General features: G+C 42.9%; 1 protein-coding gene across 8 annotated transcripts in view; it reads right to left on the reverse strand.

Annotated features, from left to right (window-relative positions):
- The window catches only part of KDM2B (lysine demethylase 2B), a 1898564-nt gene extending 1872828 nt beyond the window's left edge, over nucleotides 1–25736 (reverse strand). For 4 of the 8 annotated variants that reach the window (XM_069619583.1, XM_069619582.1, XM_069619578.1 and 1 more), the window contains exon 1: nucleotides 25357–25734. In XM_069619583.1, coding sequence (XP_069475684.1) covers nucleotides 25357–25389 — 33 coding nt within the window. In that variant the 5' untranslated portion in view covers nucleotides 25390–25734. Of the gene's footprint in view, nucleotides 1–25356 lie in introns of all 8 variants that reach the window. The other 4 variants (XM_069619584.1, XM_069619580.1, XM_069619579.1 and 1 more) reach the window with 2 other exon arrangements.
- Nucleotides 25737–27751: the final 2015 nt, after the last annotated feature.

The raw sequence follows: 27751 nt of genomic DNA on the forward strand, positions 1-27751 counted from the left end.
ATAGGCTCTGTGGTATTCTCTGACGTGCGTGGAGTTGCATCCTTGGTTCGAAGATACACAGCCCGTGTGTCTGATCTGGACCGATCTGCTTTCCGATCCTGTAGTTGATCTAGTTGCACCACCAGGTTGATTAATTCACTACAGTCCCTAGGTGGATCAACCACCTGAGCCAAGATGTCCTTTAACTTCCCTCGAAGGCCTCGGTGAAACAATGTGGTTCTCTTGTCTTCAGGCCACCTGGTTTCAGCCACTAACCTATTAAAGGTTAGTATGTACGTTAGTAAGTCTTGATTCCCTTGCCGGAGTGACAAGAGTTCATTGTCTACAGCTTGTTCACGGGTACTTGTCAAGCAAGAGTTTTTCCATTTCCCTCTGAAAACCCCCAAAGTCACGTAGTAACGGATCATCATTGCTCACAAGCGGCACTGACCAGTCTGCTGCACTACCGCTCGGATAAGACAAAATAAATGCTACTCGTGGCTGATAGTTAGGGAATGCGCCCGGTCTGCAGAGGAAATGAAGATGACATTGATTTATAAACGTAGCATACATTCTTGGGTCACCTGAAAACCGTTCTGGTGGTGCTAACGGTATTGCTCCGGGTAAGGTGATTTGTACCGGAGTGGCAGATGACGTGGTGGCTTGCGCCGGTGGATTATTCCCAGGTAATGGAGCTTGTCCGGCCTGTGATTGCAATAATTGCCTGCTGATCTCCTCGGTGCGATCCTTGGTAACGACAAGATCCCTTCGCAGGGTATCAGTCTCTTGCCTAGCCGAATGCACTTCGGCACGTAATTGTCCTAATAACTGGGCCAGTTGGTCCATTTCAGAAGTCTCCATGGCGCCCAGGTGGATAATGTTATATAGTCTTTGCATTCTGTTACGCTCACCTGGTATCCACGGGGATGCCCTTATGCCCTGGCTGCCGGATTCACCCTGGGCCCTTCCTGATGGTGCCTTCTATGGAGGTCGGGCCTGAAAACACAGGAGGACTGGACTTAGGAACAGATTTCGTTTTCTTCCCCCGCTACCTGGATTCGCTCTGATGGCCTACTCCTCACCTTATTGTGATGACTGGCGTGCCCTCCGTCCTGCCTTCTGTGCAGGGGCGCGTAGTTTTCTGCAGGTTTGAGCGACCGAGTTAACTTCACTGGTCCTAACCCATTGAAGTGTCTTTACGGAGGTAAGTCTGGTTAAAGCAATCTTAAAATGTCCTTGCTTTCCTTTCTTGGTATTAATGTCTTTGCCTAGTTATTCCCCCTTAGGTGCACGGAGGTTCGGTGGATGCGCAGCTTGGATCGGGCTCCTACCCGGATGATGGACGCAAGAGCGTGTGATGGATGGTAGGTTAAGCGTGAAGTGCGGCGCGGTAATGTCTTCTTTTGTTAACCTGTGTTCTTTATTCCTTTTCAGGTCGTGAGGGTCTTTCTGGGCATGTGAAGATTTCCGAAGCGCAGCCGGCCAAGAAATGCCCAGCCAGGTGAGGTTCTCGTGATTACTGCCGTGAGTAACCTGTTTTAACGTTGTCCTTCTTTCTCTCGCCCTCCAGGTGCTTCGTTCTGGTGCGTGCGTGATGTCCCAGTGATGCTGCCGACTGGATGAAAGACCGCAAGCTGCAGGAAGACGGATACTCAACGGATTGGAAGCTGCAGGTAAGCAGAGACTGCTAATGATGTTCTTTTGTCTCCTCTGCAGGTCAGCTGTTCAAGGATTGCCAGATTCTGGTCTCTGGAAACGATGAGCGTCACGCTGCTGCACGTTCTGTAACTTGGGTGTGGTTTATATAGCCCTCTAGTAAAGTAGTCCATGTAAAGTAGTCCGGGCTACCACACCCAAAACACTGCACCGCACAGTCTGGTTCTAGGAACTAGGCTGTGTGAGTGCCTCCATGTTGGCTGCAGGCCTCCAATGAAAAGTAGTCCTTTCAAGATTGTTTCCCAATCTGAACAGGAGCCTGGCGCCAAAGGCGCCAGGACTGACTCCAGGAGAGTCCATGCGGATGGTGCAAGGCACTTGGGTCCCTAAGTGAACCCTGAGTCTTAACCCTACCTGGCATGTGACCATGCCAGTAGGGTTTTGGGTCACGGGTCGTGACAGTCCAGTCCTAGGAACAGAGTCCACCAATATTCAAGGTCAGTGCCCAGGTTCTAAATATGTACGCAGGAGTTGGTAAAGTATTTCAATATTATCTCCAAAGAAACAATAGGGATCAATGTCGCTTTTGTACTCTAATCAGAATATTGTATTCATATTTACTGTGAAGGAAAGGGGCAGCTACCTATGCCAGTCGTCCAGGGGAACCCCAGACAGGATGCCAAAGCTCAGGCTCCACCACAAAAAGCCAAGCCCAGGTAACTGCAGGGTTGGATTTTACACCCTACTTCATCCAACGGTGACCAGGGGGACTAGTAAACATGTATGCAACCCAGTCCCTAGTACCCCGATCAGAACAAACAGTGAGCCCAGGTAGATTTAGGGCCACTTGGGACAACTGCTCCTCCCACTGTCATTTCCAGACTTGGTGGTTCAGACGACAAAAGGGCCCGGTGAGTTGGAGATGCTGATCTCTGCAGAATGGCATCACCATCAAGCTAGACTTGACCGCAGTTAAAGGAAGGCCTCTGAGACTACTCCCGCGATGTTGGAAGACTCCAAAGTCATCTCGGGCAAGTCAAGTAGTAAAAGTGACCCAGTCAGGCTGTGCGGGCAGCAGGAGGATCGATCACAGGAAACCGGCTTCACTAGGACTCCTCCTTCTTGCCAGATGGCAGCAGTAGAACAATGTGGTCCCTTGCCCAGAATCGGAATGCATTGCACATGTTACAGCGCTAGGGTGCACGAGATCCCAGCAACAGGGAAAGTCCCCACTTTGGGTGCTGTGGTCCAGATAGAAGCTCACGACTACTCATGGCTCCAGGAGGAGGACCTCAGTGATGCAGGACTCGGAACAGGTTAGGCCCACAAGTACAAGGGAGGGAGGCTCCGAGAAAGATATGCCCTGTTGAGTGAAGAGCAGAGCTTTGCCTTGTGGTTGTTGGCTTGGCCATTTGTGGTCCCAGCAATAGTCCCCAGGCGTCCTCCTTCAAGCGCTTCTTGACTCCAGTGCTCAACTGCAGAATGGCTCCAGACGCCCTGCTTATATTCCAAATCCTGGGCTGGGAGCACTCCAGCCACCAATAGCAGGAGGTACAACATTTTAACGCTGGACAGCTGTCCAGGATTGCACAACCCTCGATTCATACAAAGGTTTGCTTTTGTGTATTTGGGCTGTCTGCAGCCCCTCACCAAATTCAAACCAGTCCTGGGAGCACAAAGGGCCTGCTTCGTGAGCTCCGGAAAGAGCCTGTGAAGAGAGAACGGGCATGTATGGCATATCCCACCTCTGCGCAGGAGGAAGATGGCCACCGGGTCAGGAAACCAAAAAGACAAGTATTAGATTTCATGGTCAGCCATACGGAGCACCACGTTGTACAAAATGTTGCCATGCAGTAAAAATAAATAAGAGAAGCACCGAGTACAGCAGCATTGTTGAAAAGAAGGTACCACTGTCAGCAGTCTGTTTTGGCTTCAGCAGGTGTACAAAAATGCCAAAAAGAATGGGGAGAAAAGGTTCCCCTTTACTATTATCCTTATGGAATGGAATAGTTCAATACATGGAACATGTTCCCCCTGCACTGGTAGGCTTGAGCACTGACCAATGTCCCAAAACAAATGTATTAAACCAGAGGCTGGGATTGAAAAACATCTCACTGCCAAAAATGAGCCCGGGATCCCACAAAATGTCTGCGGATATGCTGGGGGGTCCCATTTAAAGAAATGGTAAAGTTGTAAAATGAAAATGATTTCTCTGACAGTAATGTCTACTATCATACATGCAAGTACACTGTTGGACCCTAATTGGGACATCAACTCTTCTTTTTAAAATGTGTTTATTTTACATTTTCATAAAAGTACAAGCAATTACTTAAAAATCAAATATTAATACAAAAAGAACTAATATATCAGCAAAACAAACCCGATTCGAATCTAAATTCCCCCCAAAGACAATACACAAAACTCACACACACCAACACACAACCATACAATCACTATCAGCTAAACACATAACACCACTTCCCAAACTATAAACCCAAAAATCTAAAGATTCAGATTACCCGTATAAATCATCAAAGGATGTCCATTTCTCAAAATAATCCTCAACCATACCTCTTTTTGTAAATAAAATGTTCTCATAGTTTGACAAAATCTGTCAATTGCAAATCCAATCATCTGCCTCTGGTTTTTCATGGGTTTTCCACACTTTATCATTTGCTTGATAGCTACTATCAACGACCCATCTATCCACTGGCTATTTGTCCGGGAAACAGTACATCTTCCGGATTTTAGTAGCAACACAGACGAAGAGGGTAGGCGAGGAAAAGATATACCCATTATTAGGTCCAACCAATCCAGTATATTTTTCCAATAGTCACCTACTCTTGTACACTCCCACATCATATGTAGTAAAATTACCTGCCTCCAAACCACAACCCCAACACAAGTCACTATCAATCAGTCTAGGTTTATGAATGCGTACTGACGTCCAATATAAACGATCCAGTAGCTTCTTTTGAATCAAACTCAAATTTAAATCCAGTTTTGCTGTAAAACTCGCTCTCAACATAGAATCCCAATGTTCCAGTGAAATCTCACACTGCAAATCTGCCTCCCGTTCCCTTCGCAATTTATCCCAATGCTCCACAAATCCCAGTTCCAGTTCGAACAACTTAAGAAAAGTTGAAACCATACGTGGAAGTGTGTTGAGGATTTCACACAGACCTGGTCTCTTATCAAGCGTGATTGTAAATAAATGTAAACACCTACAGAGGTTCATATACCTTTCTTTTTCTCGTTTCCCTAAGCAGTATTTACGTCTCAACGCTTCAAAACTTGACATAATATAATTCTTTAAAACATCACCAATCTTCATAATCTCTCTTGAAATCCAGCTCTTCCATTTCAGTGTTCGATTATCAATCTGCAGTGCAGGATTATTCCATATGGAAGCTTCATTAGTAAACCACCAATCCTGTTCATGCTCTTCGAACCAAGTAACCAAAGCCACACGAGTAGTCTCAATCGAGGGCCAGGAATTACTTCTAGAATATCATTTATCCCTAGAATATATATTGTCCAACTAAAACGGTTTTACTACTTCCCTCTCAAAACCTACCCAACACGGCCCCCTACTCCCATCTGGCATAAAATAATAAGGCACCTTTTTTTAGCATGAAACCTTTTTGGTACTTACCCAAATCAGGATAACCAAATCCACCTACACTAACCCCTCGCATCAGCATAAATCTAGGAATTTTTGGTCTCTTCCCACTGCCCGAGAAGAACTTTTGAAAAACTCGGTCAATCCTTCTCAAGCTTTTCTTTGTAAATGTCAATGATAAATACAATAACAATTCTCACATCTAAATGTTATCTGTTTCTCTTACCTATTTGTGCACTATCCGTATGTATGCACTCTCTGTGAATATTGTTTTTCATGTGTTAAAAAGAAATATTATATTATTTATGTGTATTAAACTTCATACTCTAAGACACTCCTTCTGTGACTTTTGAGCACGTAAGAATTAATTATGAAATAAGTATATATGGTCACAATACTTTGCATTGTCAGGGGCATGGGGTCTGTTTTTTTGTATTAAGATTGTATTGCGTCCCCATTCCACGCTCGCACAAAGGGGCATCCCTATTGTTTGTAAGATGAATACTTTTACCCATAAACCTAACGTCAACTGCGTGCATCTCCGCATGTCCCCTGAAATCATTTCTAACAATCTATCTACATTGTAATTCACTACCTTAGTCAAATTCTGCAGAAAATACATTCCCAGATACTTCACACGTTGATCTGACCATTTACAGTCCCTTGACTCAAAACAATTCTTAGTACAACTGGGTGATAAAGGAAAGACCTTGGTCTTATCCCAATTACGCCGTGACAACCAAGGGTTTGGGCGTGTAATCAAATAAAATAAATAAATAAAAATAAATAAATAAATACATTTATTTTTTGGCCAGACAGCTTTCCAACTTCTTCAAGTACTTTCTTTAATAACGTACAACCTTCTTTCGGGTTAGATAAAATCACAATCATATCATCGGCCCTTATGTTCTTGACCACCCAAACATATACCACAAATACCAATCTCCTGTTTAATGCGCGCTGAGAGTGGCTCTAATGCCAAATTAAATAAGAAAAGGGGAAAGCTGGCATCCTTGTCTAGTACCTCTCATTAAACTTGAAGTTGGTTCCTGTCCGTATATTTGTATTGCAAACTAAGGTGGCAATCTCACTGCACTTTTGTAGATTCATTTTCTTTGCATGAACCGCGCCCAAAATAATTGGCGGTATGCAGGTTGCTTAATTTATGTTCTGGGTAGTGTATGAGTTACACAGTCACCATCGTCTGCACTGCCACCTTAAGCAAGTTGGGCCTGATGTCCTCTGTCTGAAGTAACAAAACATGTGTAATATCTGTTCTAATATTCAATGGAACAAAGAATTCTCTGACTCGCAATAGGCGAATTTCCTTAGAGAGAACCCCATTCAACCAGATCCTTGCCTTAGCTCCGGTTTGGAGACAATCTATTGCACCCAAAAAAAACTCACCAAAGCTCATCTCCTTCATTGTATGTTCCATAAAAGACCAACACTCTATCATATGCCTTTTCTGTGTCCAAAAAAACCATTGCAGCCCCCAGCGGTCATTTCCACGTAATCCCAAAATGTCCACCAGAAGTCTCACATTATCATACCTGAATCTCTGCTGCATAAATCCAGATTGCGTCTCATGAATAATTTCGCAAATACATACCTCAAGTCTATCTGTGAAAATGCTTGTTAAAAGTTTCAAATCCACATTGAGTAAATATATTGGGCAATAATTACCACACTTCGTGTGATCTTTATCTGGCTTTAGAATAAGAGAGATGATCGCATGGAAGGACATAGGTTGCCACTTGTCAGAAAAGAATTGTTGGAGTACACACAAGAAAAGGAGACAACTGATCTTGGAAGGTCCTATAAAATGATCCTGGCAAACCATCTAAGCCCGGCGATTTACCAGCCTGAAGTTGGGAGATAGCTTTCATAACTTTCATTTCTGTAATCTCAGTCTCCAATATCAACCTACTCTCTGGGGACAACTTTGGCAAATCAATAATACTGAAAGGATCATCCAAATCCTGCACAGATGGAACATTATTTTCATTGTATAGTGCCCCATAAAAGGTGCAGAAACACTCACAGATCTCAGCATTCTTTGTCTTCAATGACCCACTATAATTTACCACACCGTTTACCATGTTCCCTCCACAATACCTTTAAGATTGTTCACTAACAGACTGCCACATTTTTCACCACCCTCCCAATATCTCTGCTTCTGATAGGAAAGTCCCTTCTCCATCTGAGAATTCACTAAAGCCATAGAGAATCAGAAGCTTTTTGCATTACCTGTCTTTCTGATTACCCGTCAGTGCATACTCGCGCTGGAGATCAGTCAAATCACTCTCCAGTTTCCCGATCTCCACAAACCCCACCTTTCTAATACGACAGGCGCGACTAATTAATTCCACCCCATTGTGGCTTTTAAGCTATCCCAGACCACCAGCTGATCCGCAGAGCCACGATTCTCATTAAAGAAAACGTTAATAAATGCAGACAGAGTGACCACCTGATCCTGATTCTTCAACATCCCAGTCTTCACTGTCCACCCATTAAAGTCACCCTTCCCCACATCAACATATATTTCCACATCTATCAATGCATGGTCGAATATCCCCCATTTCCTAATCATAGCACTCTCCACTTTCGCCACAAGTCTATCAGAAACCAAAAGCAAATCAATCCTTAAATATGAGTTATGGACAGAGGAATAGAATGAATATGACCTATTGGAAGGATTTAATATTCTCCCTATATCAGCCAAATAGAAATCATCAATAAAGCTATTAATATGTTGCCTTGCTTTAACATTGGTGTATCTGCAAGTTTCCGAACAATCCAATTTATAATCTGGAATACAATTAAAATCCCCCTTATAATAACCACCTCCCCCATTACACTCTGAAATAAAGTTGACAATGTAGCAAAGAAATTGCCTCCCGGAGTACAAGGTCCATATACTGAACCAATGATGAATAGGGCTCCATCGAACGACGCATCAGCCAAGATGATCCTACCTTCACTATCCCTGGATACCCTCTCAACAATTACGTTCACACCTTTGGGGATTAGGATACACACACCTCTAGTTCTCACTGTATAATTGCTCATGAGAACTTGTGAATACCTCCCATTCTTCAAGCTGATCTAATCCTCATCTATTAGATGTGTTACTTGACGAAAGATCCCATCTGCTCTGGCACTCCAAAACCTGGCCAATACTTTTTTCCTTTTCATAGGACAATTTAGGCCCTTTACAGTCAAAATACAAAAGAAAACATTCTCATTCAACACCCTCGCTCTCTAGATTTCCTTCAGACAATAAATCATACAGCACACTCCTTTTGAAGAGTTAAACCTCAACCGAAAAAGAAGAGTAACAGTGAGATTAAAACTTCCAAAAATAAATAAAACTGAACTATTGTAAGAATAACAAGTCCATAGCAATTATGAAACACTCTTTTCTTTTTTTTTAATTTCTATTAGCTGAATTAAATCAACCTTTCAAATACAAAATACAAGAAACTTATTGATCGAAGAATTGCAAAATACAGAGTGGAGGAAAAAACAAAAAATATTAAGTTGGAGCCAGTCTGGGATGAACGGAAGTAGTTGCGAAATGGATGATGCCTATGAGAAGACACTATCTGAACACAAGAGAAAAGATGACAAGTATGAGAATAAAACAAACAACAAGAAAGACTATCAAGACCGTCACGACATCTACAGAAAATACGGAATATGGAGGCAACAAGACGATTCACCTATAAATACAGAATAAAGATACAACCAAAAAAGATAACTATTAAAATAAGACAACCTGCAAACCACCACGTTATGCTCATGGAACACCCGGGGACATAGCCATCTATTCAACACAACAAACCCGAATCTTATATCGGCTGACATAATCTGCATCCAAGAATCATGGATTACGCAACAACCGACAGCTGACGGCTGCACCATACTAATGAACCCTGCAATTCAAAAGCAAAAAGGCAGACCGTCTTCTGGACTTCTAACTATAATCAAAAATGGACGAAACATATGGGCGATAATGAACCTATATTGGAACCCGGCAGCAATAACGGATGAGAAATTTATAGATATGTAAAATCAGCAATAGACAACACCAAAGGAAAATATAATGAGACAGAATTTATATTCTGTGGAGATCTAAATATCCACATATTTAATGAAAAAGGAGAAGAAACAGAAAAATCTCATCTGTCACCCCGAGCCAAATGCTGGACCAAAGAACTACTATGCAGGAACTTAAGAAGATCGGATAGCATTGATATAATAACTGGAAGGCAAAAGGTAACCTCGGCAAGAGGCAAGTCCATCGCCATAATTGAATACATCTACATGACTGAAAACATACATGAAGAACTGAGGGAATCCAGAAATAGTAAGACAGAAGCAAGCGACCACTACATAATAAAAAAGACTGTGGAACACTAGAAAAATGGTAAACAACAAACTGGACTCAACAAAAATCGAAATACAAAATGGAAAAAACAGATTAAAAATTGGAAAAAAAATAATGGAAGAACTGCCAAAAATAATGCATAACTCAACATTAGATGAACTAGAAATGGATGGCTACTTTTACCATACAGATGCCAAAATACATCAAATGGAAACAACAAAGAAACACACCCAGAAACACACCCATGCATATAACGAGAAAATAATAATAAAGAAAAGAGAATTGAGAGGAAAAATAAAGAGGATAAAGAAACAAAATCCATTGGAAAAATACAAGGAAATTAAAATCGCAAAACAACAATACAGAAATTGGATAAAGAACAACAAAGCTATGATAATACAAGATAACGCGGAGAAAATGCTCCTGACACTAAAGAATAGAAACATGAGACAACTATGGTTGTTACTACACGATCAAACGCAAATACAGAACAGCATGGTCACTGATGTACCAGAAGCAAGATGGACGGAATATTTTAAAGAGATCTATGGAAACAATGATTCAATGAAAAAAGAAAATAACACACAACAAAAGGTATGGCAATCGGAATGGGACTATGAAGATCTAGAAAAGGCAATAGATACCCTAAAAACCTCCAGAGCCCCAGGTCCAGATGGCCTTTCCAACACGATAATCAAGCAGAATGCAGTAGTCTGGACAGCGATATGCGAGAGCATCTTCAAGATGATACAAAACACAAAATAAATTCCAAACACATGGACACAAGCCGTCATAATAACCATAATCAAGCATGGAGACACAAAACTATCGACCTCTGGCACTTTTAGACCCTTTGGGTAAGATTTTCGCAAAAATACTACTAGGGAAGCTGGACAGTTGGGGAAATAAAGAAAAGAAATACGCAACGAGACAAACCGGATTCCTCGAAACACTGGGCACTAATATCAATCTATTTTTACTAAATCTATTGAAACATGAAGCCATAAGAAACAAAATACAAATTTACGCCGCCTTCGTAGATTTACGGCTAGCTTTCGACTCTGTGAGTAGAGACATTCTATGGAGAAAACCGATTGCATGGAAATGCCCAACTGATATCATCGAACCGATTAAACTCTTATATGGGGATACCAGCGTGAGAGTCAGACTATCGAGAGACGGTTCACTCACGGAACAAATCAGAACATGGAATGGCCTAAAACAGGGTTGCCCATTAGCAGCTACTCTATTCCACCTCTACATGGCCGATCTGGAAATAAACATTTACACACCGCAAATAAATCCTCCAAAAATCAACAATACAGCCATACCCTGCATTATGTATGCTGACGACATAGTGCTTCTTGCAAAAACACTGAGAGGATTGCAGATTGCACTAGAAGAACTAGAAACATACATGACAAAGAATAAACTGAAAATAAACACGAAGAAAACGAAAGTCATGTCTCTAAAGAAAGAAAATAAGATCAATCGCCAGCTCCCGTCTTTCCACATAGGAATGGAAAAAATGGAAATAGTAAAAACCATAAAATATCTTGGAATATGGATCTCCCAATCACCAACAGAAGAAGAATGGGCGGTACACCTCAAAGAAAAAACCTTATCCTTAGCCCGGCAAGCGAAAATAATCCATTGAAAGTACGGAAAATTCTCAATGACCCCAGTAGTTACATTCTACAAACAAAAAGTAACGGCCATACTAACATACGGAGCAGAATCCATGATAAATATCAACTACAACATCTGGGACAAACTAAAATGGTGCTTCTGGAAAAAAGTACTAAACCTGCCGATTTCACTACCCATCACACGAATTAGAGCAGAACTTGCACTTCAATCGCTCAAATCCATTGCCTCATGGAAACAAGTTGATTTATACAGGAAAAATATGACTAAAACCAATACCCCCCCTCTGGAAATATTCAGAACGGGGAAAAATTGCAACAGAGAATATGCCTTAGAAAAATGGAAAACAGCGACAGAGGTGAAAAGAGAAGAGAAAGATATATCGATGGAAATGTTATTAGAGAGACCGCAAAAAGTCAAAATAAAACTAAAAGAGAATGACTGGATGAAGACTAACCAAGAGAAAAACAAATACCAGCATAATATACATAACCCATTTGATAACAGAAGAATTAACCAACTACCTTCATACCTGCAAATATTTCCGTCTTCAAAAATCAGAGATATATTTATGAGACTTTGTTTGAAGATCCTCCTGACACGAGAAATAATGGCAGCCAGAAAACAAATCCCCATAAGCAAAAATACTGTCGATTTTGCAAGAATCCCAAGATGACCGAGAGTTTACATCACATAATCATGATATGCCCGGCATTGAATGAAATAAGAGAACAATCGAGAGAATGGTTCATGAACACCGAGACTGTACTAACACCTGAAGATCGCTGGGCGAGGATGATATCTGGGAATGAGAAAAAACTGGTGTTTGCCCCAATATCATTCTGGCACAATATCATGAACAATAGATGAGTACAACAACACATATACACGAGGAAAGAAAACAAGAAGAAAAAGGACAAAGCTCCCATAGCACTCGCTTTGTAAAATGAGTAAAGATCACAAGAAAAGTAAGATGAAAGGTTTGAATGCAAACCAAACGTATAAAAAAAAAAGAAATACAAGAAACTTATACATAACAAATACAAAAACATATTATTTACATTTACATTACATTCCACGAAAACCACAAAAGAAACTAAAATTAAGAGTCGTCATATAATCAATATATAATGAGATGAACACATACGGTTGAACATTTTCTTTCTATTTGTGGTTTCATGGTTGATAAAAATGTACTTGTTAAGCTCATGATGCATTTGAGAAGAAATTCATCCAACACATGATTAGTCATATTTTTTGTTCAACAGGAGTAGGTTTACATTTTTGTAGCCTCTAAATTTAAGCATGTTAGGAAATTAACAGTTGCAATTTGTAAGGGTAAATAACAGGAACCCAAAATCAATGACCAACACAAACCCTGGTCTGTGAGGCACAAGTATTTGCAGTGCCTTGTATAGTGTATTTCACGTAAGGGCCGTAAAGCACAACATTCTGTAATAATGTGTACTAGTGTTTCACGAGTGTCTTTCACGAAGCAAAAACGGCAGAAATTGTCATTTATAGCTAATTGTTTCTGCTTGGCTTGAACATTCCTGGTGTTCCACAAATTGAAGCGTAATCTTAGAATGCCATTACGGAATTTGAGTGAAGGGGACCGGACCAAATAGGAGGGCAAGGTTCGTAGTTTTTTATGTGGAAACCGGGCTCCCTCTATATCATGGTACGAAAGTGTCACGACTCGCTCCCTTCGCTCCCGTTCCCACCACTTGGGGGCATGATTTGGGGTTTATTCCCTACTGGACTTTTCCTCCGAACCTTATGCTACAGTGCTGTGATGAATTGGGAGCGCTAAATCCCTATTTTCCAGGCTACTTCCCTTCCGGATCCATTCCAGGTTTTTGGCAGCCAGCATGCTTCTTTAACCAAATGACTATGCTTCCCAGAATGCCTGGCCCACTGCTTCACCTCCACCCTTGCAGGACAAGGTTGGGTGGAGGATAGGCAACACCTGTGGCTGCAGGTGCAGCAGTCAGCACACCTGAGGCGTGTGCTCGTTAAGCAGCTTTAAAAGCCTCAGTCTTACTTCAGTCCAGCGCTGGTCATCGTTTGCAGTGTTCCTGTTGTGACTAGTCCCTTGTTCCTTGTTCCTTGCCTTTGTACCTAGTTCCTAGTTCCTGTTTTCTTGTTCCTCTGCCCTGAATCTCGGATTCATGCGCGAATTGATTTCTGCTCCCTTGATTCCCTTTTTGTCTTCCTCTGTTTGCAGGCAGCATTTCTCAGTGCTTTCCCCTTTTAGATGCAGCCCAGTTTGTCTGTGTTCTATATTTCTTTGACTCTGTCCTTTGCTGCTGTAAACCCGTATGCCTTAGCCTTCCTCTTAGATTAGCTTCCTGTCTTTTCCTTGGAGGGGTAGAGAGAAGTTTGCATTGGTTATTTCGTTTTTCCCTGCTCCTGATCCTTACTTTCTATTGGGATCCATTCCATGTTTTCCATTGCACTTCTGCATTTATTTCCCATTTGATTATTAGGTGTGGTGTGCGGTTGTAGCTAGCTCCTGTGTGAATGCTTATGTTTTCCTCACTAATTTGTAATCACTATTCCAACTTAGGTATTTAGTTTTCCTCCCATTGCTGTTCTAGCCTTTCTGGGTCCCAGTTTCATCAACAGGATTCGTGGGCTAGCTGACATTCAAGAGGTTTATCTCGTCCTCGTGAGTACAGTTCTTTAGTTCCCTTATTTAATACCATCAAGAGTGTTAGTTCACAGATCCTGTCATTGCTTGCCCTCCACGTGGGTTTAGCGCTGTCAGTACCTGTAACAGCAATTGGGGGTAAGGCGCTTGCCGACTTTCCTCGCGGTCAGGTGCTTACCCCACATCCCTTTTCATATATCGGTTTTGTTGTCACACTCTATTTGCACTCCTGGGTTTTAGCATCCATGAGTCTTGGTTCCTGTGTGCACGTAGTTTAATTCAAGGCTATTCACTGTGTGATTTAGTGTACATTTCCCTTGCCATATTCGCTGCCTTTGTACTCGCCTGACTAATCCTGACAGAAAGACACAGGGTTTTGGTAGTTATCCAGTCAAGCTCAAACAGTTTTAATTTTGCTTTATCAGGATTCTATATTAATAGGTCTAGTGACACGTCTGCCGAATTTAGTATATGATAGACCTTCTTGAGCCATAGCTTGATGAATGTTTGATTAGTAGTAAATATATATTTTGTCAGAATTTTCAACAAAACATTTAGGGTAGTCGAAATCAAGCATTTCCTAAAAAAACGCACACGACCGCCACTGATATATGGCGTGTATGGATACCAAGCCCAGTTCGTACCTTATCCAGGCGGTGGGTATACAGTTCGGTAGATGTAAAATGCGCCGCCAATATTTTGCTTCCCATTGAGCAAATGGAAAAGGTGAGTTAGTGTTTAATGTTTCAAGGCCATACAAAAGTGCCGGAATTGTTTTCATGTTCCAGAAGAACAATGCAGGCCTTATTGAGAATTTACCATATTTAAACATTATGATTCTGGCTTGTGAAATGGATGATGTAAGCTTTGCCTCTAATTGTGCTAAATGGCCTTTTGTGTTGTACTGGCCCTCAAACAATATACCAAGATAGGTATACTGTGGTACCATTTTTATGGGAGACCGATCAAAAGTCCAGACATATGATAACGGACCTTGACGCCTAGGTGAGTAAGCAACAATTTGTGTTTTGCTTATGTTGATTTTCAACTCATTTTTTTGGGTATAGGTGTAAAACGCATCCAGCAGGCGCTGCAGACCTAGTTGTGTTTTTTTATTTTATTGGTTTATACAAACCTTTAAAACATTTCAAGTTAGTCCAGACCCAATACAAAACAAAACAAGACAAAACATGTGCATAAGATGAAGTTCCGTCCTTTTGACACGGTTTGTGTCTTTAGTGCCAAAGGAGCCTTGTCAGGGAGTGATTAAATTGCTTCATTTGATGACTAAGCCATGTTAGACACTACCCTAATGTCCTTGTGCTTCGGTGTCAGATATCTCAAGGCTCCTTTCAATCTCATGCAAAAACAGGGTTAACACCCTTGTCAGTTTTGTGTTTGAACCCATGAACATCTGCTGCCACCATTCTTCGGCGTTCCTCAGTGGGTATTTATTTAACATTTGGCCAAGATGTTTAGTTCTTAGAGATCTAAAGAAGGGGCACAATAAGACCAGGTGTTTAAGCGTTTCGTCGCAGGCTTTACAAAACCTACATACAATGACTTATCCTTTCCAGCCCAGTTCTTTGTTCGATCTTTAGTTCTAATCAGGTTTAGGCGGAATCTCATGTATGTGGCTCTCCTCCTGTTGTCTGGGAATAAGACCACATACTTTTGCAGTTTATTGAACGCTCTTGCTTCACTAGGAGCGTCCCTCATTGTTTTGGAAGTCCTTGGGTCTTCGTTGGTTTGGATCCAATCGAGTTCCCAGATCTTTTTCTTTACCAACAGCGGATTGTCCTGCAGCATTTTGGTATTGGTCTCATACATGGTCAGAAGCTCTTCACATTTCTTAAACCATAAAGCTAACAGACAGTCTGGGTTCGCATTTCCAGGTTTGCTCAGTATTTTAAATTGTGGAGCAGCGTCTGGCAGTGTAGTTTTCCTAAATAGGGCCAGGGCATTCCACGTGATCCGTGCCTCAATACAAATCAAGCCTAACTCATAACGTAGGCAGGCTGTTGGGATGCTATTTGGTAGATGTAAAGTTTTTACCCAGAAGATGTGTTCTAGGGTTGGCCAGAATTCAACTGGGCATCCAAAAGCATTTTCAGCTCCATATATGAGGGACGGGACAACCTTCTGCTGGTAAAAGGTTATCACTGGATTAAGTGAGAACTTCCCGTATTTTTTGTTTAGGATCCGTGCTTGAGAGGCAAAGTGTCGGCATTTTATTTTCGCAATCTCCATCCAAGGGCTATAATTTATGTTTGTATTAATTTGCATGCCGAGATATCTAGTGCTTTCCACCGCAGTAATTTTTTCTTTTCCCAGATACCATCTAAATTTGTTGTTTTTCTGATGGCGGCCCGTTTGCAGGTTTTGCAGCGTCAGAATTTCACTTTTTGTGTTATTGATGTGCAGACCATTGGTTTCCACATAACGTTCCACTGCATTCATTTTACGCTGTAGGCCGATTGGGGTGGTATCTAACAAGATTAAGTCGTCCGCAGACAGCATCCTGCTTAGAGCACAGCCATGTATTTTTGGGGAAAAGGATCGAGGCTCGTTAATTGACATGCCAATGTCCGAGAGAAACAAGTTAAATATGATCGCCGCCAGAGGGCAGCCCTGTTTAACTCTGCAGAAGGTGTTAATTTCCTCTGTAAGAGATCCGGGTTGGTCAAGGCGCACTCTGATGGTAGTAGCAGTGTGAATTTCTTTAATGGCGGCTAGTAGACTCTCAGGACATCCCCAATTGGTCATCTTTGTCCACAGTAGTTCTCGGTCGATTGAGTCGAAAGCATGGGAGAAGTCTATCAGGGCTAAATAGACCTTTCTTCCAGTTCTAATTGATTCCATCTTTAGCAAATTTATTAGCAAAAGGTTTAGGCCACAGCCGACACCTTTTACGAAGCCCGTCTGTCGTACATCAGTGTGGTTGCTATCGACAATCCATTGTGACAGTTTCTGTTGGAGCATGGTTGCGTACACTTTGCCTAGCACGTCCAAGAGCGCTATCGGTCGATAGTTTTTGGGCTCAAGGCAATTTCCTTTTTTGAAGATGGGGACTATTATTGCAGTCTTCCAGGAGTTTGGAGTTTCACATCTTCTACAGATTCGGGTAAAGAGCTCTTCGCAAACCTCTGCCCATAGTTCTGGATTTTGCTTTATAGTGAAGTTGGTGAGGCCGTCCGGTCCCGGGGCCCTTGAGGCACTGACATTCTTAATTATCTGGAGCAGATCAGCTTTAGGGAAAGTGAGGTCCCATTTTGTTAGGTTCGGTGTCAATCGGGACGACCACTTCCCTTTTTTACTGTACAGATTTTCGAAATGTGAAGACCACTCTGCCTCTGAAACCATGTTTGTCATCAGTGCAGATTGAGGAGCACCTTCGTTGTTTAGTAAACTCCAAAAAGAGTTTTTGTTACTCATCTTTAGCAGCATCAATTCTGTGTCATTTTGGAACATTAGAGCCTTGTGGGATCTTATCCAGTTTTTATATTTCTGTTTTGCAGCATGTTTTTCTTGCAAGAATTTTGTGAGATCTCTGGATTTTATGTGTCTAATAGTGGCACGAAGTTCCCTCTTTCTCCTCATGACCTCAACATCAAATTTATGTTTATTTACAAACCCAGGATTTCTCGATCCATGTTTTTTTTCCACAAATGATTGTAGAAGATGAACGTATTCCACTCCAAAATCAGTCTTAATTAATGTTTCTGAAATTTTAGAGACTTCTTTGGGACGGAGTGACAGCCTCACTCTGTTTGGATCGACCAGGATCCGATGATTCCAGCATTTGTCAGATGGTTGTTTTGCAACTCGCAAGGTTAAAATTGTCATCTCGTGATCACTTTGGGTCATCTGCTTTACCACAAAAGACAGTCGACTGTTGAATCTTTTCTGAGACGAAAAAGTAATCCAAGATATAATTCTGTGCGAGTCGTCTCCACGTTGGTTTAGCCGGTATATCGCCGGTAGTGTTTCCATTTAGCATTACCAGATCTCTGGCTTCCATTTCCGCCATCCATTTAGTGGCCAAGTTATTCGGTACATGAAGAACTTCGTTGTTTTTCCGTCTTATATCCATGCAGTTAATGTTCAAGTCTCCACATATAATTATGTTGTTTGACTCATTTTTGAGCAGATCGTCAATTGTTGATGAGACTTGATCTATGAAGGCAGTTGTCCCGGCCTGAGTATGGTTCCAATATAGGTTAAGCAGATGGAAGTGGATCACATTGTTAGTTCTAGGCCCTATCGAGGCTAGCGTTGATACTTGAATAAAGGGCGACAAGTTTGTAGTATTTATAATACGGCACCCAGAACTTTTTTTTACAAGTGTCAGCAGGCCTGCCATAGGTCTTCCTCTGGTTATTTTGATGGCCGGATTGAATGCCACTTCATAGGTATCCACAATCGGACAAGTAGTCAGCCAAGTTTCCTGAAGACAGACCACGTCAAGCACGTCCAGCCAAGGATCTTCGAATAGCTGGGAGAAGCCCCTCGTGTTCCAGGATCCGATCCTGAACTCCAGTTGCTCCTCTACCACCTGGCATTATCGTCTTGAGTGTCTATATAAGGCTTCCGCCAACCAAGACCATTCCTTTTGGTCGCCTCTTAGATCTCTTGGGCTTAATGAATCGTCACAGCTTGAGTCCATAGCACAGGCGCCTTTGATGGTGATTTTGATGTTGTCATCTTTAGAGAATTTTCCTAAGTCGTTCTCAGTGGCACTAGTGGATAATTGCGTTTTCTTATTGCCGAGGCGAGAATGGAATTCGCTCTCTCTGGACGTTTCGGAGTTTTGATACGGGGCGATTTCAGTGGCTCTGTTAGAAGAAGACGATTCCCGACGAGCATAGGCAAGTTTGGGTTTTTGAGTTTCTGACCTATAGTCTGTTAGCATTCTCAAACACTTCTGAAATGTCGTAGCCCATGGACATAAGTGCAGATGCAGCGTCCAGGACAATATTCAGGACGATTCTGGATCTAAAGTGGAGGATGATTTTGTCATTTTGGTCCTCGTTTTTAAATTCCACAGTCTTGATGTCGTCAGAACGAATCATTCTAAGAGATGGCACATGTGAAATAGGCATAGGAAGTTTGTGCGATTTAAGATGAGATTGTCGCCGTTTTCTATGCGTTCTAGCCGGACTTTGTGGAGTGATAGACCTTTTTCGCTGCATCCTTTGTCCGTCCTGTTTGCTTGTCGCCGTTCCCTTTGGTCTGGGCCAAGACCTGATTCCTTGGTCTCGTGTCGATCCGGTCTTGATCTGGTTTTGTTCTCTTTGTTACAGTCAGGCCCATCATAAGTATTTCCTTTTGGATCGCCGTAATTTCGTGAGCCCTCTTTCGAGTCTGGAATCTTTTCCATCGAAGATTTGGGGATTGACTGCAGGTGCACAAGGGATTTGCGTCTGTCCTCCAAAGTTTTGAAAGTCGGACTCAAGGGGACAGCCTGCGGCACGTCCCGTGCAATGGTCTTTTCAAGTAAAGTGCAAATTCTTGAAGCACCAATCGGTAGTTGAATGGGTTTCGGGTCATTTTCATCATTTGTTTTTTTCTGCGATTCTGGGGCAGCTACCAAGACTTCATCTCCCGTCTCAGGGGCCAATTCCTGTGATTCCAAGTCTTCGTACACAGAAAGATTGATAAGGTCGATGGAAGGTTCATCAGCAAGTTCAGAAGACGGCTCCAGGCCCTTGGTCTTTGCAATTGCATTGGCAGTAGGGAGATCTTTATTATTTACAGAGTCTCTCTCTTCTGTAAGAGTGTTATTGACAGTGACGTTGACAGGTTTGAGGTTCCGGAGAAATTTTCTTGAGTTATTTCCAAGTCTTTGGTTTTTTGTTTTTTCATTTTTTTTACTTGTCCTAATTTAGGTACCTTTGGACCTGGTTTCTGAGGTACAGTTCCTTTGAATATGTTGAATATTTGACTTTTCGGCTCAGCTATTTGTGGAATTAAGGTCTCCGCAGACACACGAGGGGTGCCCATATCCGGTGTATTTGCCGATGTCGAGGGTATTTGAGGGTCCAACGTCGCAGGATTGTGAGAGCTCTTGCTGCTTTCCAAAGCGCAGGCAAAGTTCATTTGTTCGGATGAATCATCTGTCAGTTTTCCCAGACTAAGAGCTGGGTCCCCCTGCAAAGGTTTGTCAGTGTCTGGTATTAGGCCCTGGTTACAGATACTAAATGAGTCAGAGGACCCATAGAACTGGTCAGACCATTTGAGACTGAGCAATTAGAGCTTGTTGATGTAATTTTTAGAGCTTCTGTTGGATCACTGGAGAGTTTTGTAGTTTCCAAGGCTTCCGTGATAGTTTGCTGCCTCAGAGCTCCAGTGTCCTTACGGAGGTTGCTGACAGATGTAGAGACGGGGGGCTCAGTAAACAATTGCCCATTGTCGTTTCTTTGAGGACCTTGAGGTTCCAACCTGTCTCGCTGAATGGCATCCTGATGCAACGCCTGTCGATGTTTTAGCACACTTAGTGCTTCTTTGGCGATCTCGGCCAGTAATTTTTTGTCCAGTTTGTTGCTTTCTTTCTGTTCCATTAATGTTTGCAAGGCCGAGGTTGTTTTTGTTTTTAAAGCCCCGTTTTCCTTTTTCTCAGCATTCAGGTCTTTTTCGATGTTAATTAGTTTCGAGTTCATAAGCGCCACTAACGTTGTCAGGTCCTTCACGTTGTCATTCAATTGCTCATAGAGCTTTAGAAAGGGGGCAATCGAGATTCCTGTAGATGACATTAGTACTGATTGAAGTTCTTTGATGAGGTTCGCGTCCAGCCTGACATTTGAGTAGCAGTCTTTTTTATGTAGTTGAGCTTTAGATCTCCTGACTTTTGGAAAATCACGTTCTATAATTGAGGAGACGGATGAGCAGGTCTCAGACAAGGAGGAACTAGAAGCATAAGAGTCACTCGCCACACCATTGTGGACGCTCGTGTGTTTGGCGCTTCTGAGGTTAGTTGAACGTATTTGCAGAGTGTCCTGCCTTTGAGGAGCCCGGGCTTGAGAACAGGATAAGCGAGGTGATGCCGGACACCCGACTTTTTTTGTTTGTTAAGCCCTACATTTTTCATAGTATACATCGGGTTGTGGTATGAGGTGATCCGACATACCCCTAATTGTGCCTCGTGAGTGGACACTGGGGGCATCCACTGTTTTTCCCGATCAGCTGAGGGGCTGACTCTTCTGGGCGAGAAATTGCGGGCCTTATTTATTTGTGAGATGCTCTGTAAGATTTTATTTACCACTTCAAGTGAGTCTCTCCTGTTGTTCATGAGTGCAGGAGAGGCGCACTCTTCATGTGATGTATTTAGTGCGTGTGGGAGCATGTCAGGGGGGCAGAATACCTCCATTTCCATTTCACAGTTCTTCTCAGCATTTCCAGACTCAAAGTCAGTTTGGGCACAGACTTCCGAGGCTATTTTAGGTGTCAAGCAATGTGAAGGGCACGTTCTGGACTCAGCAGTCTCTGTCCGGTTTGGATCCAGTCCACCATCGATTTTGTTGTTGTTTCCCCAGTTTCTCATAGTGTGAGCGCGCCAAGCTAGTACCATTAGCTTGGGCAGCTTGGCTATGGGGGAATTTCTAACATAATGCGCGGTTGAAAATAGTGAGTTAGGTGTGCTCGGCCTCGTACAAGATTTGGGCACAAATTCGCATTCCGTGTCACAAACATCGGATGTAGGAGCGGGCGCACAGAATTCCACTCCGTGGTTTGCCTCTCTCTCAGAGCTCGCTGTCAGGTTGAGCACGGGCTCCCCCGATGCAGAAGCAGCCGAACACAAGCGGAGGGCAGCCCCGTTCGCGAGCCCATCCCCGGGACCACACACGTCCAGAGAAGCCCCAGCACCCTACCGAGCCGACCCACACGGCCCTAGGTGAGCGGGGTGCTCCGGTCCTGGGCCTTCTGCTATGGAGCAGCCAACGTGACTGCCAACCTCCTTCCCCTCAGTCCCCCCCTCCTTCCCCAAACACGGCAACGCCACACGCGATAAAAGTTCTTTCGCGTCCTCTGCAGAGTTGCATAGTGGAGGGCAAGAGAGAGGGGTCGGCGGGGTACTAGACGGTGATAAATGCTTTCGGGGAGAGAGGACACATGATGGAATGTCCGCGGGTAGAGGTTTGGGAACCAATGATGAAGTTAAAGGCTGAAATGTGTTTTTCTTCGCCGTTCTTTTCTTAAAAGATGGCTGAGACGGATGTAAACCTGAGTCTGCGTGTTCTCCTACTAGAGTCTCGGCAAGATCATTTACAGGTTTCATTACAGTTTCGTTGTTAAAAGTTAAATTTTGTACTTACACGAGACGTGCCCAGTACATCAGTGGAGTTGGGAGCGGCAGCGGAATTCCAGCGTCGCAGCTGCAGTCTGGTGTGGGGGGGAGGGCAGACGGTTGCTGCCAGATTTGCCACTGTGGTTGAACAAAGTTTCTTCCATGGACGAAAATCAACCTGCCCCTCACCCTCACCTCCACACCAGAAAACCAAAACACATTGCGCACACCGCGCGCTCCGCGTGTGTTAGGGATTTTAAACTACTTCCTCCTGGAAGCAGTTGCAGCAATGGTAGACAGACTCCAATAGCAGCAGCAGCAGCAGTAGAAGAAAGAGCCTGGGCAGTCTCAGGCTCACCAAAACACATGAGATGAGAACTAGGTCATCTGCATACATAAGTGTTTGGATGGGTTGATTATTGAGTTTTGGAGAATCTGACATCACATCTGGCAAGGCAGATCTAACATCATGAATGAAATAGTTGAAAATTGCTGAAGCTAAAAGACATCCTTGCTTTAGACCCCGAAAGGTACTAATCTGGTCGGATAATAATCCATCCAAAGTTAAGCGAACTCTGATGGAGGTTTGGGAGTGCAATGAATGAATGACATCATACAGTGTTGCCGGGCAATTATCTTTGCGAAGTTTGGAAAGCAGAAGCACCCGACTCACCGAGTCGAAGGTGGCATTGAGATCAACAAAGGCAAAAAAAAAACCTGTTGTTTAAACATGTGACATTGCAATTTAACTGAATTAAGGGCAAACAGATTTATAGTAGTTCCCATACCAGCAACGAATCCTGTTTGATGAGGGTCTCGGAGCTGGGATTGTAGAGTCCAAGCATTAAATTCAAAGAGAATCAGTTTGGCAAACACTTTCCCTGGCGCATCCAGTAAGGCGATCGACCGGTAATTACTGGGAACACTGCGATCCCCCTTCTTGAAAATAGGGATGATTATGGATGTTTTCCAAGTGAAGTGAAGGCCACACATACTGCTGATAAATCAAGTGGTCGATGGCAGGCCTGGTTAAGACATTTTTTACTACGCCAGTAGCACATTTATAGCTCAAATTAAACCATTAACTCTCAGAAGACTGCTTTTAAGTTTAATGTTAAGGGAGTAGTATGGCCATAGGCAGGCATTGGGTGGGTAAACAATCAAACAACACCTACACGCATTGTGTCCCTCCTTATAATGAGAAAAGTAAAACTACATATGTTGATACTTCTATTGTATGTTTGATGTTATATGTAGAAAACGCTTCTATTCCAACTCTTAAATGGTCATCAGTTAAGAGGAGACTTCACTTTATGTATTCCATTGGAATTGATGAGTATTTGATGGTCACAGAATGAAACAGGTCATTTTGTTTAAATAAATGAGTTGAGGGGGTGTTGGGGGGGGGTTCTAGAACTGCTGGCTTCAGAGATGGCAGCTTGAAGGCTGTGCCCTGTGCCACCACTTAACTATGGCTGATTCTGTCATTTTGGATGTTTCCTATCCGGCTAAAAGACAGAAAGGAGAAGATGGGGAAGACACTGGAACAGAAAGGGAAGATAAGCTGTTTGAATTACTGACAAGAGTGACTGCTGACATCGTTGATATCAGCTTGCTTAAAGGTTTAAGATCCAGTTAGTACCATTACGACAGTGCCTGGCAAATGCCTTTCCATTGTCTACAGAAAGGTCAAAACTATTGGCATTGCCAATGCTTGTTTAAGTAGTGCTTGCTACAAGCATTAACTCGGAGCTCCCATTGGCTAGGAAATCATCCAATCCTGTTTTTCCTTGCCTTTTGCACTTGTGGAGCTGCATTTAAAAATCAGAAAATCACTACAAGGACCAGAAGAAAACGAAAAGAAAATTAAAGAACATATGACCTACTCACAACTGACACAGTAGCGTAAATAGGAGGTACTACATTCACCCAGGTCAATGGTGCCGTTAACAATCACATAATGAACGAAACCTGTGCAAACTACTAACTTATAGGTTGCACATCATTCTGCAGCAGATACATGAACCCTCTGTATTTTTTCACCACATTTCCAAGAGGCGTAGCCCCTTTGGACGGATAGTTCTCTCGACATTTTGAGTGCATCGCTCAAATACATTTTTAAATCATTACAATGACCATGAGGAAAAATGTACTCTAGATTCACGGTCTCATTTGAAACATATGCTAGCGGCACCATGCAAGTTGCACCATGCATTTACACCGACAACCCCCTTGTCTCAGAGTCCTTTTTGCTATGGAGGGAGACGCTCTGTTTTGACCGTGGGAGCTGTATCAGCAGTGTAGGCCTGTGCTCGCACACATTGCGTGTACTGACTCCCTGCCAAGTGGTTCTTCGAGTCACACACCTCCTCCCCCAGCTGCTTCTGCGCAGGCAGGGGAGGACTGCCCAAGCCGCACGTAAACAGTTCCCACCAGCAACACTCCCTGTTGGGAGCAGGACCCGCGACGCAGAGTGCGACTAGTGTACTACAACCGCAGCATGAGAAACACAATGCACACTGCAGAGCAGCCTGCTACACATAGTGCTCAAAGCAGCACGAAGCCTGCCAGAGCCCACACACAATGCCCAAAACAAACCGCCGCCTGTCCCACAAAAGGCACACACCCTGTAGTCTGCATGTAATACTCAATGCACGAAACCAGCATGCAACCTATCATTCACAAAGCACGCAACAGCCTGCAGCACAAAACACACAGAAGCCTGTTTGATGTCCACACACAGCGGATACATGCATTTCAACCAGACTTCGAGTACAAAAAATATACTCTGCAGACCCCACCGCCCTCCCAGACAACACCGCAGCTTGCCCGGCAACAGGCACGAAAACACTGTGGAGTGCTCTGCTGCATAATACACAAAAACAGGGTAGCAGCCTTGTGGATGGGGGCGTGGATGATCTGCTTGGTGCAAGCTGCAGAAGCCATCTGCACACATGTACACACTCTGCTTTACATTTCCATTGCAACCCCCACTTAAAGCATGCTTCACCTACCACCCCGCCAGCAATCAACAAAGAGCGACCACTTCCCTCCCCTGCAGCCCCACGCTGGGACCACCATCCCTGCTCCTAAAAAATAACAAGAAAAAAAAATCTACACACCAATCTTCTTGCAGATCCGCTCTGTGCCTCCATTTCAGGGAGCTTCAATTATTTTCGGCCATGTGTCCTGCATTTTTAATGGATTTTTATTATTGTTTTGGTTTGTTGAGAAATCCGGTCTTTTTAAAGTTAACCAAAAGAGTAGATTACAAAAGCACTTTGCCTTGCCCCGTTTTTAGTACAAAGTGCTGGTGACCATATTCGTGCGGGGAAGGTGGCGCTGACTGTGACGTCACAGAGGACGGATCGCCCGTGGGGATTCCTGAACGCGGAACTTCAGTGCGACGGCAGCAGAGGCAGGGGAGCAACATCCATTATCTTGAGAATTCGGAGAAGCTTTTATTATTTGTGTTATGGCAGGTCACGAGGCGGCGACAAGGCTCGACGCGCAGGCGCCCTGGCTGCTGCTGCTGCCTCTGCTGAGCTACTTGTTATGGGTTGTGGATTTCCTGTGTGCTGAATGCAGGAGGCAGCAGCATCACTTCCCATCATCGGGGTCTGTGCGAATCTCGTGGACGTCGCTTCTTCTCTGAATGCTGTCTCACTGGGACAAGCACGAGTATGACATTTCGAATTGGATATCTGTCTCGGTCTGCTAATGTATTTTATCAGTGAGTCCCGTTTCGTCCTGGCTCAAAATATACATTTAGAAGTTGTGCGTTTTTGGAAGAAATGCATTTTTGTGACGTGATTTTATTTTATTTTTTTACAACTACTGCTTGTCAGGAAAACTTTTACGGCCGTAAATTCAAATAATTATGTTTTACATTGCACGTACAGTGTGAAGTCCATCCAAAATTTCACCTGCCCTCTGCTCGAAAACACGTCTTCCTTTACAGAAGGGTCACCCTCCAGCACCGGTGAGCGCCCAAAAATTACTTTCAAAATTAGGAACTCCCACAAAAAAAGGCAGACAGCAGAAGACCTTGCTTCAGACATGTTTGGAAAACATAGGACAGTTTAAAACTGCGTCATGCTCAGAGGAAAGTGATAATACACCAGAAAATTATTTATTGCTGCTACATCCTGGACTATTTTTGTGCTGTAAGAAAAGGAGAGGCATACCCCCTTCTTGCTCGTCCTGCACTCTTTCATGGCCCAAAGCATACCCCTACTCTGAGTCTCCTACAAACCTACTGTTAAGATGGATTTCTAAACTCTGACCTTTCGTATAGAATTCAACAGATTCATGAGAAACATTCATATAATCTTTAACAACGAAGTGGAGAACATACTTACCAACTGTACTGGTCTATGTAACCCCTCTACCTTCTGCCCCCCTACTTATAGCCACTCCCCAGAATCTCAGGTGTTTGAAAATAAAGTACTTGCAGATTTGAAGAAACTAGAGTTGAACTGCATTAAACCATTTCAAAATGTGAGTAACTCTGAAAGAGAGGCAATAAAATCTCTAGCAAACAAGGACAATATACTGATAAAAAGAGCTGACAAAGGAGGAGGCATAGTCATTCTTAAAAGACTTGGATATGTCAATGAATGCCAGAGCCAACTCCAAAACACCAACTACTACGAAGGATTATCTGAAGATGCTACCAAAGAACTTAAAAAAACTATAGAAATGAAAGTCTCAAAAGCATGAGAAAGAGGCTGGATATACAAGCAAGAAGCGGAATATCTGATCTATGTTAAACCATCAACAGCTACATTTTACTGTCTCCCCAAAATTCATAAAACTCTAGACAAACCACCAGGGAGACCGATAGTTGCATGCATAAACTCTGTGCTCGAACCGCTGTCAAAATTTGCTGATCATTACTTGAGAGGTTACGTGAAAAAGATTAAATCTTATCTCAAAGATACAACTGACGCCATCAATACATTTGAAAATCTAGAATGTAACCCTAACACCTCGCTGCTAATGGGTTTATACATCATTTCACTATACACCAACATCCCTCAATTGGCCACACTTGATACTGTAGAGGAGATACTCCTTAACAGACTAGACGAGGACCCAGTACCCACATCATTCATCATGTGGTGTATAGAATTGGCACTTACGAAAAACGACTTCAAATTCCAAGGCAATTTTTCAACAGATTGAGGGTAAAGCCATAGGATCTACCATGACCCCAAGCTTTGCCAAGCTATACGTACAGATGTTCGAAAAAAGCAAGATTTGCCCTTTAAAAACAACATCAAAATTTGGACCAGATATATAGACGACATACTGATCATCTGGTACGGCTCCAGAGAGAGTGCAAATGACTTGTTTTCATGGCTAAACACTCAAAATCTACATCTTAAATTCACAATGACTCAACAAACAGTCTACTAATTTTTTGGACTTGACTATTTTTTATGAAAAAGGAACACTCATGGTCAAGTCATACCATAAACCCACTGACAAAAACTCACTTTTAGATTATAAGAG

This window comes from Ambystoma mexicanum, chromosome 10, assembly GCF_040938575.1.
Source record: "Ambystoma mexicanum isolate Mex_15411 chromosome 10, UKY_AmexF1_1, whole genome shotgun sequence".
Lineage (NCBI taxonomy): Eukaryota > Metazoa > Chordata > Amphibia > Caudata > Ambystomatidae > Ambystoma > Ambystoma mexicanum.